Raw genomic sequence first — 17066 nt, 5'->3', positions numbered from 1 at the left:
GGTGTGAAAAGGTATTTTCCTCTCTAGGAAACCTCTCTTGTGAACGTCGGTTTCCCTATCTAACACCTAGGCAGCAGAAAAGTTATTGGTGCGATTATGGACAGTAGCATGTTTTGCTAATATCTAATTTTTCATCTTTCTTCGCAACATTCCTTTTGTGTTCGTTTCGGCGCGTATTCAAAGATCGTTGAGATTGAGATCGCACTCTCCACAAAGCATTGTACACTCTCCACAATTTTCAGCCCTACTGTTTATTGTGAGTCAACATGTGTATTTTAAATTTCCAATTCGGGTGAATGTTTTGTTTACAAACATCGCATCGATGAGGTTTCGTTTTTAGTGTGAATCAACATATGTCTTTTCAAACTTTCATTTCGGCTAAATCTTCTATCACAAGTTTCACATCGATGTAGTTTGTCCGTGGTTTGGGTCAACATGTGTCTATTCAATTTTCCACTTCGGGTAAACCTTTTATCACAAACAACACATGGGCGTGGCTTCATTTCAGTATGAGTCAACATGTGTCTTTTTAAATTTGAGCTATTATGAAATCTGTTTTCACAAACATTACATCGATGAGGTTTCTTTTTGGTGTGGGTCAACATGTGTGTTTTCAAATATCCACCATGAGCAAACCCTTTTTCACAAACAACACATCGATGTGGTTTCTCTCCAGTGTGAGTCAACATATGTATTTTCAAAGTTTCACTTCAGGCAAAAGTTTTTTCACAAACATCACATCGATGAAATTTCTCAATGCTGGGTGTCAGCTTGTGTCGTTTTACATTTCCATTCGAACAAATTTTTTTTTTCACAAACATCACATCGATGAAGTTTCTTAATACTGGGTGTCAGCATTTCTCGTTTTACATTTGCACGTTCATCAAACCTCTGATCATAAACATCACTTTGCTCGAAGTTAAAATCCTGAGATTCCATTTCGTCAAATTAGTTGTTCAGGTATTATACAAAATGTTTTATCCGACTTGCGAGTACTTTTTTAAGAGTTGAAACAAGAGGTTAGTATTTTCACCTTTGTTTTAGAAGCTTTGTTGCAAATCAGTTTGAAACAACGGAATATTATGTTTAAAATTGTTTGACACAAATTTAGTTGAACAAACTTACTACGTCCCGGAACGTAGAAGCAAACCCGTATTTGCGTTATACTGCAAACTTCCAACAACATGTGTGCAAAAGCAAAATATACTGTAAAATACTACCCTGGTGTAATGAGATTCAAATAAACAAACGAATACTAATGCGATTAACTATCTATAAAGCATAACTCCCAAGTGAATTTCAAACTAGCTCGCATCATGTTACTTAACGATGTGGCAGCCAGCTGTTCAACAATTTCCTTTTCCAGCGTGTCCGATTACGCCTCACTTAAATTGGTCCGAAACTGGGTCAAACCAACTGAGGCAAAATCAAATTGTTTTGACTACAACTCAATAATATGTCAGACTCAACCAGTAACAAAATGTAGTATACAATTTTCAATTAGTCAAAACCACAGAAAGCTTCCAATCAGTCAAAACTAAAGAAATATTGGCGAGACTGTCGGTCACCAACTTTTCGTTAACGTAATTTGGACAAACTAAGCGACTGTCACATCCACATCAAATTTAGTAAACGGTCAGGCTAAAAGCGTTTTTTTGTCAACACAAAATCAATTCATTTCGTGTATAAACCAAAATACTTATAATGCTGCAAAGTCTGAATGTTAACAAAAACTTACATGTCTCTTCATTTATGAGCGATATTCGTGTAACTTTAGCAACATGTCCATATATTTATTGATTTCAAACATATGGGCAATTCATTAAACAATTATACGCATGTGTACAGGAATTGAAAGTTCTATTATCGTTACAATTTTACCTCTCTCAATTGTACGTTCCATTATTGTGAACTGCAAGTGAATTCCAATGGGATTCAACGAAAGAACGATATAATAGTTCAGCAACGTTTTGGCAATTCGTCCCAATCTGAGTTTATTACAGAAAGTAAAAGTATTGGTATAATTTTCACACTTGAGTTTTGGGTAAACGCACTCTCCAACAACTAGCTAACTGTGGGGATGTTATTTAAAGGTAGTTACGTCTACTGTGGGAAGCACAAAAAGCAATCCCCGCCTATTAATTAACACAACATTTCGAACAACATGTTTTGCACGAGTTGCTGGTTGGTTCCAAGTGTATTTTGTTTTATTTTAATATACCATAAAAATTGTTTACTCACTGCGACCTACTGGTTAAATTATCTATTGTGACCCTAAACGCTAAAGTACAACTTAAAATCAATTGACAAACAAGTCGCTTAAAACTGCCAGAATATTTGCTTGCAATACCAACAACAGAACGTAACAGACTGCTTATCACACAAAAGTAGTCCTAAATTATCGTTTTATCATGCAGTAGATAATAACTATTAGCCGGTTTAACATGTTCACTGGAGTTTTAATGTTTACGCCTTTCGGTCACATATGTTGTTGGTGCAAGAATGTATTTATAACCATGCGTGTGCTGACCAGAATCTAATTTAACCGCGTACAGTCTCAAATATGTTGAGCTGGTCGAGTGGGAAAGAATGGGCGCCGTCTTATACGAGCAAGCAAACAATCATTCACTGTGACAAGGAAACAAAAATACGGTTGAATATAAAGCAGGTATTAAGACTCTATTTGACCTACTTGACAATACGATACTAATGACTGTTGAACACAAATCTTGTTGACACAAAAACTACTAAACCAATTTAAAAAATATGACAACATCTTTGTGAGGCCAGAACTGCTTTCGATATTAAATAAGGCATTGTTTTCACATGTGTCTTGAACAAGGAACTAATCACACTTGATATACGGAAGCTTTTATTTTGTGTTGAAGAAACACTTCACCATTTGTATGCATAATTTTAATTTCAGCGTTGGAATAATAGGCAATCGGAATTCAAATCCCTTGCATAAGGCAAAGACTAAAAAACATGTATGCGATATAATAGAATTAAATCGCAGGCAAATCTGAAGTGAGGGCTTTTTATGTAAACTGCTTAACCTACGGCTGGCTGTTCGAAATGTTTTATGTCCAACTTTAGATTGGTACGCACTTGATGCGGGTTCAAATTGAAGTAAAGGCAATTACTCTCACACAAAACACTGTATATTGGTATAGAAATGCTTTTGTAAGTTCATGAAAGAAATTAATTTGCAGCATGAAATATGTGAGAAGGAAAAAATTGATTACTAAAACAGAGATTCGAGTATTGGTAAGTAAATACGGGTTGTAATACTTTAATTCAAAGCCTAGAACACAAAAAGAATAAATTAAATCAGTTCATTTGATATGTGCACTGATAACCACAACAATAAAGCCTTTAAAACTATTTACAGATTTCAATTTATCGATAAAATATCATAATTGTTGAATCCAAATGGGATACCACCCTACCTAGTACTCTATACCGTCTTAACTCTTCGCTTGTAGTGTTTATCTGTACAACCTAATTTAAATGTAAACATTAAGTTGATATCCCTGTTAATTTGTAGGACATTTTTATGAGACTACTTATGTGCGTAACTTTTTTGTGTCTGCTTTTCTGTTTCCTACTTTTGTAACTATTTTTATCAATGGAGACGATATGATAATTTGTTTTATCGGCCGGTCGTCACATGTTGAGGCGGGGAGGGGCCTCTGCAAATAAAAAAAAACTTCTGATGTTTATTTTATAGGTTGGTCGCATCATTATTACAAGCTCAGATTAAACCAATGTCTTCTATGTGACATTTCGACAAACAATCACAGGGAACACGTGACCAAAAAATAGTGGACATGAAGCGAAGTGCAGAAATACCTGGCTGTGCAACACTGATAATCCAAATCAACAGTTGTGTGTATAGCGGGTTCAACAACAGTCGGTTCAGGGGCGCGAGAAACGAAGTTTGTGTTCATAGTGTTGCGCAGCTCGACATGCCCCACAAGGCAGGGGGTACAGCGTGTTCCCTGAATATCAATTTAACGGCCCATGAATACCAAGGTTTGAAAGCAAAATAAGCAACTCCGTATGAATTTTAACTGCATATTTAAACTGAAAATGTTGATGATGATTGCCCAGTATAACATGCAGCAGCACATGATTTTCCTCTACAGAGCGCCACAGCTCGACCAACTTTCCTGCCCCGAGTAACACTTGACATTTTAAGTTTTATTTCACAACAACATATGAGTGGTGTGCGAACATTAAATCAAGTTGGCAGCGCTAAGGAATGCGATCATTTAAATTCACAATTTATTCTTTAACTTAGCAGCCAATAAACAAACCAAACGTATTACAGAATGCAAAAACTTGTTCACCACTATCTGATTTGAATATTCGACCCCAAAAACAAAATAGGACTAAATAGATTTAAACCGGTTTAGAAATTCGGTAGGCGGAATAATCCGGCACTGGGGGGTTTGAAACTGGAATGTTCAGGCGAAAAAAACCAACCCTATGATTTTCTTTCCATTTAATAGCTTCAAACATACAAAACCATAAAAATAATACTTTAACTTTAGCTAATTTCAAAAGCATTGATGTGCCGAAGTCTCGGTGGAATTTTTTGAGCCCCGAAAATGGAAAAAACGGAAAGGCTATAGCTTGAGGTTTTTTTTCAATAATCGGGTCAAAATTTTGTCTCTCCTATTCCGGTTTAAACCGGTTTGGAGGTTCGGTAGGGGGCAGAAACCGGTCAAAATCAGTTTGAAACTGAAATATTTTGGCAAAAAGCCACGTAATTCCGGATTTTCTTTAATTTTTGAGCCCCGAAAATCGAAAAAACGGAAAGGCCTCAGGTTTTTTCAATAATTGGGTCAAACTTTTGTCTCTCCTATTCCGATTTAAACCGGTTTGGAGGTTCGGTTGGAGGCAGAAACCGGTCAAAACCAGTTTGAAACTGGAATATTTCGGCAAAAATCCACCCAATTCCGGATTTTTTTCAGTTTTTTGAGCCCTAAAATCGAAAAAACGGAAAGGCCTCAGGTTTGTTTCAAAAATCGGGTCAAACTTTGTTTCTCCTAATCCGATTTAAACCGGTTTAGAGGTTCTGTTGGAGGCAGAAACCGGTCAAAACCAGTTTGAAACTGGAATATTCCTGAGAAAACCCACCTAAAACCAGATTTTTCTTTCATTTTTTGAGCCCCGAAAATCGAAAAAAACGGAAAGGCTGTAGCTTGAGGGTTTTTCAAAAATCGGGTCAAAACTTTGTCGCTCCTATTCCGGTATAAACCGGTTTGGAGGTTCGGTTGGAGGCAGAAACCGGTCAAAACCAGTTTGAATCAGGAATGTTCCGGTGAAAACCGAACCTCCAAACCGGTTTAAACAGGAAACGGGAACACAAAATTTTGAACCGATTTTGGAAAAACCTATAGCCTTTCGGTTTTTTCGATTTTCGGGGCTCAAAAAATCGAAGAAAAAACCTGTTTTAGATTTTTTTGTTATCTGAAATATTCCTGCGAAAGCCCACCTAAAACCGGATTTTTCTTTCATTTGTTGAGCCCCTAAAATCGAAAAAACCGAAGGGCTATAGCAGGGGTGTCCAACCCATGGCCCGCAGGAAGGTTCTGAGTGGTCCGCGCGGTATTTTTCAAAATGTCTTATATTATAAACTTTAACGACTGCCCAATTTATGGAGATCTTACATTCCGAGGCTTGGCATTTATTGTTTGCTTTATTTCTTTGTTAATAGATTAATACACAACTGTTCAAGTTACTTTTATTGCATCACAATGCACCTTGTTACGCATCACAATTTCTGCATTGTTACGTCTACAATCTTACTCTTGCTTCAAGGGTCAGTCAATATTTCTTGCTTCATTGTTGTACATCTGATATCAAACACTCGTGCAAAACGCATTCAGCAGTGAAATATCTTACGCACTCTGCAGTGATATAGTTTAGGCCCAACAAGAAACGAAAAGCAAGTGACGCTAACAGAATATACTAAGAAAAGTGGACATATGGACAGCCATTTTAAGATTACAAATTAGCAGTAAACACTCAAGTGGCCCGCGCAATCATTCGTAAACCGCATGTGGCCCTTTGGCCAAAAAGGTTGGACACCCCTGGGCTATAGCGTTAGGGTTTTTCAAAATTCGGGTCAAAATTTTGTGTTTCCGATTCCGGAGACCACGTAGGATTATTCTCGAAGTTGTAACGCACAGCTGCTTTTATTTGTGTTGTTTCGTATTTTTCAAGTCTTCATTGTTGTTTTGTGGCTGATTGTTGCATCATAGACAAATAAAGTGGGTCAAGATTGTGGCTATTGTTCTAATTCATGCGACCGTAGAAGTTCTGCTAATCGGGGATATAGAATTCGCGATCAAAGTTTGACAGTCAGAATTGAACTTTTGTGCCAAGATTCGCGTGAAATAAAACACAAAAACAATCACAACTTTCTGGAACATATAGAAATAATATTGTTACTGCCAGTTCAGCAGTGTTTCGTCATTTTTGCATTGTTTGCAAACACTCATGTGATTATGTTACAAACATTTCCGCGTGTTTGTTTACGTAACAAAACCCAGTTATTACGTCAACCTGCTCGACTGGTTTCGAAAACAAGAACTTATACGCTCGAACCGCAAATAGGAATATACCCTTGTTGCAACGTGGATTTCCGATGTTTTGCAAGTAGGCTTCGATTTTGTCCATTCGATTGTAACTTTAGCAAACACATTTGTGATGTCACATTGAACCTTGAATTGCGGTTGTGACGAAAATCCCGCCTTTACTTCAACGTTATTTTCCACCCTCTTGACATTTCTCCCCATCTTCTGTCTGTCAGCAATACTTCTTCATTGAATGTCGGACCATATCATCTAGTTGTGTAGAAAGGTCGACATAATGCCATTGTCCGACTATATCGAGTTGAAGGTGCATTGGGCGCCTTTTATTAAGTCTAACTGTCCCCGTGTCAGACATCAGGGAGCCGGCAAACAGGCAATACATCAATCTAAACATTTCAGTCGAGAGGTTACAACGTTTCCGCAATCTGTCGTGGTCATCAGAATCCATTTAACTTGTTTGTCGCATAAAATACAGTTAAATTGTTAAAAGCAATAATATCGTCATGAAATCAATGCTTCTTTGTCCTTGTTTTATGCTAAGCGTGGTCGTATTAAACAGCTTGCGAAGCTTCTGATGAAAAACCTTGGGGTTGCAACTTCAAACTTTACAATCGTAAGTGCTGGAAACGTGATGAATAAAATCGACCTGGTTCGCCTCAAGTATAGAACCTGTGGTTGGATTCAACAAGTTGGCACCGGTTCTTTTGAACCGCCTTATGTAATTTAATGAGACCAGTAAACCAGTTAGCATTACTAGTTACTGTCAATGGACTTTTTGTAACAGAACCGGCTGAAAAATATCACTTTGTGATAGAACTGGCTGAAAAATACGACTTTTGTGATAGAACTGGCTGAAAAATACGACTTTTGAGATAGAGCTGGCTAAAATAATACGACTTTTGTGATAGAACTGGCTAAAAAAATACGACTTTTGTGATAGAACTGGCTAAAATAATACGACTTTTGTGATAGAACTGGCTAAAAAAATACGACTTTTGTGATAGAACTGACTGACAAAACGTTTGAATCCCACCACTGGATAGAAGTAACAGTAACAAAGGTTAAGAACAGCTGGTCCAGACACAGGTTGTGAACCGGCACAATTCTTGATCCCCGGTATCCTGACCGGATTCAGCCTCTTCTCGTGTTACAGACAAACACCGGTTGTCTCCATCGATTTTTTATCATTCTTGACATGCCAGGGTTTACAGACGTCCGACCTCTACCGCATAACACCTGTCCTTCACGCTTCGGTGATCACTCAATGACCTCTGTCTGTCATGCTTGACTGGCTATGTTTATTTTGATTTTAGCTGGTCATGGTTGAGTAGTCAAGTGTTAAGCAAGTCACGGTTTCATTGTGTTTTTAATTATGACGTAATAACCAAATCGCGACGCCTGAGTGGGATTTATTAGGGTTCGCGGTTTGAGCAGCAATTACCATGTGATGATTTTCGATTTTATCCCGAAATGACATCGGCTTAGATTAAAGTCCAAATTATGTTTATTGCGTTTAAAAAAGTGGTCGGCACCCGCCGTTACCGGGCCGAATAATTTTTCAGGTGAAATGCTTTAAAACGTTTTGCCGAAATATCCCGGGAATGATAAACTAATTGATGTATTTTAAATTGCTAAATATTTGTAGGTCGGTCCGCGATAAAATTTCCATTTCGAAAACGCTCCGCAGTAGAAAAAAGGTTGCCGACCCCTGGTTTAAAATATTGTAGCCCGCCAACATGACTTAATAAACAAACGCCAACATAAAGACTTTTTCGGAAAGCACGTGCTTAGTAAGCTTAACTCAGCACTCAGATAAAGCTGGGAAGTAGGTTAATGAATGAAAACGGAAAATCAGCAAATCCGACCGGAAATGCGCGGGGTATTGCCATAGCAACCAAAGTTCACGGGTCCACGTGGTTGAAGGTTGAAACTAAGCTTTCTGACCCGAGGGCGCACCACTAATGCAAATATGAAACAGCTATAAAAAATTAAGAATCATATTATGTAAACCAGGGGTCGGCAACCTTTTTATACCACGGACAGTTTTTAAAAGCAAAATTTTATCGCGGACCGGCCTTCAAAAAACTACAAATATTCAGCAATGAAAACGCCTGATTTATTTTATCATCCCAGGAATGCATGGGCAAAATGTTTTAACCCGGTAACGGCGGTTGCCGACCACTGATGTATTGAAGTTTTTCCGTCATCTTAGGGCCGCGCATAGTTTTAGAAGCACCAGTCAACTTTTTACATTCACCTAAACTTTACCCGTTTCCCCTTCAAACAACCTTATGTCCCTCAATACCCTGATACACCACAGCGGGCATCGTCACTGACCCTTAATATCAACAGGATATAGCGGAAGTGACGTAAATTCAAGGGTCCACCTCACTTACTGTTATAGAGTCCACTGGTTAAAAATAAGACATCGCAACTTGCATACACAGATCGCTGCTACACTTTTAAACGTTGGCCCTTGTCGGTGTTTTTGTGTTTTGGTCCTACGGCAGAAAACACCCGGAATACCTCAAGCAATATTCAAACAACAGGACACTTGACTCGATAACCAATGATTTTTTTGGGGCCTTGCTGTTTTTTACGAAAGTTTATGACTTGACTTGACTTGACTTAGTCCGTTTCATGACAAATATTTGAAATTTTTGCGGAAAGTTTGTTGGTTATTGGCGAGTTTAAGTGAAAATATTGCATTAAGCATTTTCTTACAAATGAAACAAAAACGTGCTTCGAAAAGCAACAATCCTATTTGAAACGCCACAAAGTTTACTTGTGCCGCCTCTTCAAGGCTATACAATCTTCTTTCTTTTTTAAAAAATAATCGGGTCAATTTTTTTTATTTTAAAACCGGTTTGGAGGTTCGGTAGGAGTCAGAAACCGCTTCAAACCAGTTTGAAACTTGATTATTTCGGCGAAACCGGATTTTTCTTCAATTTTTCCCAAAAACTGCGATACGAACAGTTTTATTATTCTAATAAATCATGTAAACTTTTCTTCAGGTCTACGCTTTCTTAATGTCGGTTCAAAAAACGATCCCGCCAAAATCGATCGATGTCGAATCAAACGGAGACGTTGGAAGAACACTACATCACGCTACCACGCCCATAAATGCTGGAAGCTCATTGACAAATCTAAAAGACGGTGACGTAGCCGACCATTGATTGTTGCGTCATAAACGTTGTACTTATCACGTCACAAACGAACGTGTGTGTGCGACACGGTTTTTTCTTGCTAAGTAAAGAACGCAAAATTTTTGAAAATGTATTCTCATTGCCTGAAAGTTTCGAAACAGTGTTTTTTTTTTTTAAATTGAAATATTGCCAGTTCTATTTCACCTCGGCAGTTTTATTTCATGAATCTGTAAAGCGTTTATTGTGTCATAAAATGAATTTTTAGCCTGCATTGTAAACTCTCAAACCAATGTATTGGTTTTGTTTACACATCATCAAACTGTATCATTGCTTGTACATCCTCAATATTGCAGAGTTTGTCGTCGCGGGTTCGAATTCCAACTACCGTATTTATTCCATTGTAAGCCACACAAAGTTTTTTACCCTACTGTTTGTGCGGCTTATAATTGAGGCTTACAATTTAATATCATATCGATATTATTTCTACACCCCTGCTTTTTGTTTTATTTCGCAAAATTCTATTGTATGCTGGCTTGACACGTCAACATACGCTCTGTTGGGTAGAACTATTTGCGTGAATAACAATCGTTGACAAATAGTTGTACCTTGTTGCATCATAAGAAGTATTATTAAACGATAGTACCTAACATCACCAAACCGGCTTACAATCGAGTAAATGCGGCAAAATGAATTTTGAAACGCTTTTCACTATTTTTGATTTGTTGAATTTATCCGTCAATATTCATGCAGAATATTGTGCAACCGAATTACAGTTATTTATCAATCTACTTTGCGTTGATTTGTTTCACAACAACAACATACCGTAATGGATGGGGTAAATGGGGTAAATCTGATGTAATATTCTTGGGTGTATGTTTTTCACGTTTACCTTTCAGATGCATCCGTCCCCCTTAAAGTCTCCCCCGTACAGAAAATCTGACGCATATGGCTATTAGGCTGGCAATACACTTTCTAGCCCACTAAATCTGTTGAGAGCAGTTTTGAAATGCAATTATTAAGCATCACGGCCACCAGTAAATATATTAAACATCTTCAATCGGAAATCAAACAGTCACCTTCAGTTTGTTCTCACAATTTGTCATTTTTGCTGAAACAGTGATTTTGTTTCCAGAAATGTTCGAAATTCATAGCGATATTGTCATATTTGGCCTCACGCTGCAACCCCCCCCCCACTCTCGTTTCAAATAACGCACTGTCCTATTACGTCACAACGGCATTTTCACGGTCATTGTTTTGCGTTTGTGACGTTGTTTGCTTGTGAATAAATCATTTTGTACATTTTAAAATTTCGGTTTTATTTTTTTCCTTTGAGCTATGCAGGAATCTGTAAAACAGCCGTGACGTCATTTTTCAGTCACGTGACTGGGTAGCCTAGCAACAATGAAGCTTTATTTTGGATCTGAGTTCCTTCTTGAAGAAGTCGTTCCGCAAATTGTAAATGACGAAATTGCTCAGACTGTTCATGTACAGCAGCTCCACAGAAATCATATAAAACATAGGGTTGCAACCACGTGACGTCATCTCCCTGGAAACAAATCGGTGTTAAGTTCGGATTAAAATGCTTTTTAATACGTTATCAAGCTCCCCAAGTGGGTTGTGTTCAGGAAATTACAACTATACACGAATCTGTTCCAAGTTTCATGAGGAAAATAGTGGTCTGGTGGCATGAGCACTTGCCGAAACGTTTAAATAATAAATCGTGTCACTTTTTACGTCTAATCGGGCCGTTATTTTCCTCATTAAACTTATTAACAGATTATTATTGAAACGTTTTGGCAAATGCTCTTTCCATCGTGGTGATATGACATTAGTTAAATGTCGCTTTTTATGTCTATTTGGACTGTTATATTTATCATAAAATTTAGAGTTATAAGTCAAATCAGGATTCTTAGGTTCGGGTTTGAATGAAACGGGAATAAACGGAATGATTCGTTTACAATACTTCTCCCAAACGAAACTAAAGCGAAGTAGTACGCTAGCCAGAACAATATTAAAATTCGGTTTCGTGATGGCTTACTTCAGGGGTGTCAAACTCGTGGGGTTCGAGGGCCACATTGCAGTTTGAAAATTACGTCAAGGGCCGCATGGGATTTTTAATCTATTTTTAATACACTCAAACTTAATGCTTACTTTTAGTTAGAGGAACAGTTTTACTATTGTTTCTATTCAATGACAGCACATGAGATTTTATTTATAAATTCTATTTCTGTAAATGTCTGTTTTAAGTAATAACTTCACTTTGAAAAGTTAGAAAATGTATTATATTTAGGCAAAAATCTGATAAAATATTATAACTGTTGTTGAGTGTTTGAGGGCCGCATGAGTGGGCTTCGTGTCCGCATGCTACCCGCGGGCCGCAAGTTTGACAACCCTGGCTTACAATCCCGCATTAATATCCTTACCGTGATTGGTCGTGCGCCATTGCGAGGTTTTCGATTTGCGCGGCAAGAAACGGAAGAACACAAATCGTGAAAACAGCCACCATTATAAATATTGTCAAGGTCACTCGTTCAAGGTCGCGGTTTAGGGACTGTCCCGCGGTCGATGATGTACTGCTTGCGGAAATTCTACCACCTGTAACGAAACAGACATGTTTTGGAGGAGTAAAACCTGGTAAAAGTTTTGAAGAAAAGTTTCGTTAGGAAAACTTTTTATTTCGTTATTTCGTTTGTTCATTAGGAAGACGCGTTAAGTGCAAAACGTGGTTGACTGTTTGCAAAGCACAGAACGGTAAAACAGGCGATAAATACTTTGTTAAATCTGAATCAGTCAGTTTTAATGTCAAGGAATATATATATTGTCTAAAAGGTACAATCATATAAATATATATTCATGTGTAAAAGGTTCCTATAATCAGTTCATTAAAATCGATGTAAAGATGAAACGATTGAGTAAAGCAATCATATATGAACTAAATAATGCTCTTCTGGGAAAAGTAATTATTTGCCCGACGTTTCAACGTTATATTTAGATCACCTACATCAGGGTAATAAAAGTAATAATAGTAATAACCGAAATAAACAAAATGAAAACGGGGCAAAAATGCGACACGATCAGAAACGTTACAACAAACGTTAAAAGTGCTCATGTGTTTAAGCAAGTGCCTGTAGCAAGCAGGGAGCAACACCCGTTCGTTATAATGTTCATGGTAACTGTATCATGGCTCTAGGAATATTCATTTTCTAAGGAAACTAAATAGTTGTCTCTGCCGAACTGCAAGAAAACAAATCTGCGACAATGTGGCTTAAACCTAACCGACCGAACTTGCCAGTCGTGCATTTAGCTAATTTTCGATAGGTGGCGTAAAGAGCACAAGTCCTATTGAAAACGGTATTTCTCAAAATATGCCCATGGTTAGGGCTATTACGGTTGGAGTTAGGTATTAACAATAAAAATTTGTTGAAACTAAGTCAAAAATTTAATTTTTAGTGTATAATTTAAAATAAAACGTATTTCCCAACCCACCCCTAATTAGCCGCTAAATAATTAATTCAGCTCCTGCGCCACCTATCGAAAATTAGCTAAATGTGCCGCTGACGTGAATCATGGTGTAAGTTGCTTTACCAACGTTTGCACGCCGAGAATCCGCAAGGTGTCGCACGAGCGCATATAAGCTTTAGCCACGTGACGGTCGTTATGGCAACCACGCACACGTAGGGAAGGATGAAGACGAGGATGACGAAGAACAACCCATGCGTGACCCAAGCTGTAGAAGAGACTTTAAACATGTATTTACGTAGAATGAGTTAACAAAAAAGCAAACCATCAGCAATTGCTGAGTCAGAAATAAATGTGATTTTAGCAGAAAATGCAGTTTAGTGCTACTAGAGCGTCAAACATGGATTGACATTATCTGCTAAACAAGTATACTTGAGTGAGTGAGTGCGGGTAAATCATCTAGTTGGAATGTGTAAAGATTAAACGCATCAGTTCCTATCCGTAATGTTGTGATCTGTGTTGCGTTTTTGTGGCTTCCACTAACCGTTATTCGCATTTTCACCACTCTTGGAAACTTTAACATTCGAATTCAGGTCTGAGTAAAGTAATAATTGGAACGCAACTCGATGCGTACTTTGGGGAGTCGTGGGTTTGAGATTGAAGGTTTGAGGACACTGAAGTACTTTGTCACAAACCGGGAACTTACGATTATTTGATTCGTGGAAATGTGGTTTGATTTCCAACATTGTGCTCATGGTCATGTAGTCCAAGCTGTAGGAGAAATGTTTGGTGTCACCTAGTGGCAGAACACCCAGCACCACAGACATACACCAGGTGGCGATCACGAGCAAGATGGCTCGACGGCGCGTCATCAACGAGCCCTAGAAGTGAAAAAATAAAAACAGGATCAGAAAAAAACACAACAAAGTATTTTACCTCTCTGAATCTAGTTTAAGGCAAACCTTGTCTAAAACCACTCGCAGAACATGGTTGTAAGCTGAACCGAAAATGCCAACCCGAAACTCGGCACGTACCCTTATTTTTATAAATAGCCAAACTGAGGTTTAAAAGGTCAAACTTTCAAGGTCAAATTACGACATAAATATAAGAGTATGAAGTCAGGCCCGAATTAACTCTGTTTTATTCAAACTTGATCCCGAACCCGGCCCGAGAAACCATGTCCGACTTACGACTCATGTTGAAGAGTTTTTAGGTTTGGTATCAGGCATGTAGAGTCGGAGTCAGACTGCTTAGAATACACTGGGCTACATTTATAAGTCTACATAATCAAAATGCACGTGAGGGCGCAGAGTTGGTGGCAAGATCATTTTTTGGGGTCCGAACTCGGATTTTTAAGCCTGAAATCCGGATCGTAATATTAAAAACTCGAAAGTTGTTCTTCGAATGCAACATTTTGGTAAAGCAAATATTTAAGGGAAGTCTAGAACCAAATCTTCTGTACCAAATAATAATAGTTCATCCAAAGACTTGGTAAGTCTTGATTTGCAGTGCAAGACATAGCTTCGTGCATGCAATAAGCAGAACAGTTGTCCGTGCTAAACCCGTTTGCGAACCCGCTTTTAAGTTTACTCAGCTGTGCATGTAATAAGCGCTGTGGTTGACTGCACGAAGCTCGTTAGGAAACCCGCTCTGTCGTTTCATCCCAACCCAATTCTCCTAAACTTCCTAAATTTTCACCTGTGAACATTTGAATGGCCAGTGAACGGCGAGCATTCGGTCAACCGCGAGGATCATGAGAGAAAAGAGTGAAGCTGACATGCAAATACTGAAAAGCATTCCGAGAAAAACACTTGACATGGAATTCTCAGTGTTCGCGAAATACGAGAGGTAATTCTCTGGTAACGGATAAAACATCACGAAAATTTTGTTGAACACTGCACTGGGCAGGATTATTGCGCCGACGAGAAAATCCGATGCGGCGAGGGAGGTCTTGAAAACGCTTTGTGGGTTGCAGAAGCTCGATGACGTGTTCATGGCGTAAAGAATCGTCATGTTGCCAATGACGATGCAAACTGAAAGGATGATTTCGAGGCAAACCACAACAAGCGCGCCTGACCAGCTGCAAGCCGTATCCGATGCGAGAGATGAGTTTGTGATGAAGTCCCAGTTGTGGATCGCTGGCGAACAGAAGGCGATGTGACCACAAGTCGAGTTGGCATTGTAAACAAATCTCTTCACACGCATTGTTTCCGGGTCGCTGCAGTGCCGTCACCTTTTTCGTAGTTCTCTCGCGTATCAGAAACTGAGACCAACACGTTTTTCATTTCGTCAGTAAGGGCATCGAAACCGTTTTTGTAAACATCAAAAACTCTTTGCAAATTTAATCCGACTTAGTCTCTGCAATACTTCAAGTTCTTATCTAATCTAAAACAGTGAGTCTGAAAAAAAAATGCATTGAAAACATGAACTCCCTGCCTCGTCAAGTAACTCTGCTGTAACTGTTACATCACAATCTACTGCAAGCAGAATGAAGTGCATTGTTCACGTTCTGTTTAAGAATAGTAAAGTTAAAACGGTATTGTTTGCATCACAAAGAAAGTTACGTAACTTCCTCCAACGGTGTAATCGGGATGTTTTTAACGGTGACTGTTTTGAAAATGTTACGTAACAGTTACATAATTTGAATTTTGAAACGTTAATTTTTACCAACACAAACAACTAAACACCGAAAAATTAAATCAAAAATAAGTGTTTTATTTTTTTAAGTCTTTATCTTTACATCCACAAACTATAGTGTTAATTGCGAACGGCTCAATTAGATATTTTAACAACAAAAGCTCCATCACGTTAAAGTCAAAAAGTTACTTTAGGTAAAAACTATTCAACGTTCAATTGACGAAAAAAACAAAACCAACACCTTTTCCCTGTTTTAAATTCACCTGCCAAGAAGACCGAAACACTGCGTATACAACCAACCTGCCAATACTTAAAAACATATTACTTTGTAACACTACATACTGTTTCTAAGTTTAATGGTAAAAATAACGGCCCAAACATACGTCAAAGCGACATGCTTAATTTTTCAAACGTTTCGGCAAATGCTCATGCCATTACTTTGTGGTTTTTATATCTAATTTACACACCCGCTCTGTAGTAAGTAGACACATCTCGCAGCAGTAAACATTAAATTCACAACATCAACAAAAACACGAGGCAACTTCCTCTCAATCTTGTCTTCCCGCGCGACTTCCTTCAATCGCCCATTCTTACATCACAGTCTGACGTTTGTCTTACGTAAGCAGTTGCCACTAGCCGCTAGTGACTAGCGACCTATATCTAGGGCTGTTATCAAACAAATAATTATTTGATTATTTGAAATTTTTAAATATTTGAAAATTTATCAAATAATTTTTTACACAATTTCAAATAATCAAATATTTTTTTCCTATGCAGTAAACCCTAGTTTAGGTGCAAAATTAATTGATTTGAACAAATTGGTGACATTTTTGTGAAATGGAGTGTAAACACAAGCACTGCAACATGTGTTTCTAGCATTATATACACTTACCCAAAAATATATTGGACTAAAGCATGATAATTTACTTTTAGGCTTATATTTTGGTATTAATTACAAGTAGTAACATTTATGGTTATTCAAGCAAGTGATTAAAACGTTAATGACTAAAGTTTAATGAAGTGTCCACGAAAAAACTATTAAATTAATGTGAACAAAATACCTGTGGAGAATCATATGGTTCTACCAAATGTGAAGAATAACTGAAGCATGTCTGTACTAAACTTTTTTATCAAAAAAAGTTTTATCATAGATTTAATGACAAGAGCACAACCACATTGTCATTTTTGTTTAATAAGTTTCCAATATCCTTATTCTTTA

General features: G+C 37.9%; 1 protein-coding gene across 1 annotated transcript; it reads right to left on the bottom strand.

Annotated features, from left to right (window-relative positions):
- Window positions 1-11047: 11047 nt before the first annotated feature.
- LOC145218519 (uncharacterized) lies at window positions 11048-15600 on the bottom strand. Its single transcript, XM_080085941.1, has 4 exons — window positions 14909-15600; window positions 13917-14091; window positions 12175-12346; window positions 11048-11297 (listed from the first exon to the last, which is right to left on the bottom strand). The coding sequence occupies exons 1-4, from the start codon at window positions 15413-15415 to the stop codon at window positions 11144-11146; spliced, it is 1008 nt and encodes a 335-aa protein (XP_079942067.1). The 5' UTR covers window positions 15416-15600; the 3' UTR covers window positions 11048-11143.
- Between the last annotated feature and the right edge of the window lie 1466 nt (window positions 15601-17066).

The sequence above is a fragment of the Phallusia mammillata genome, chromosome 3 (genome assembly GCF_965637545.1).
Source record: "Phallusia mammillata chromosome 3, kaPhaMamm4.hap1.1, whole genome shotgun sequence".
Taxonomy (NCBI): Eukaryota; Metazoa; Chordata; class Ascidiacea; order Phlebobranchia; family Ascidiidae; genus Phallusia; species Phallusia mammillata.
Note: the sequence above shows the minus strand (reverse complement) of the source record. Positions and strands in the feature narration are given on the sequence as shown.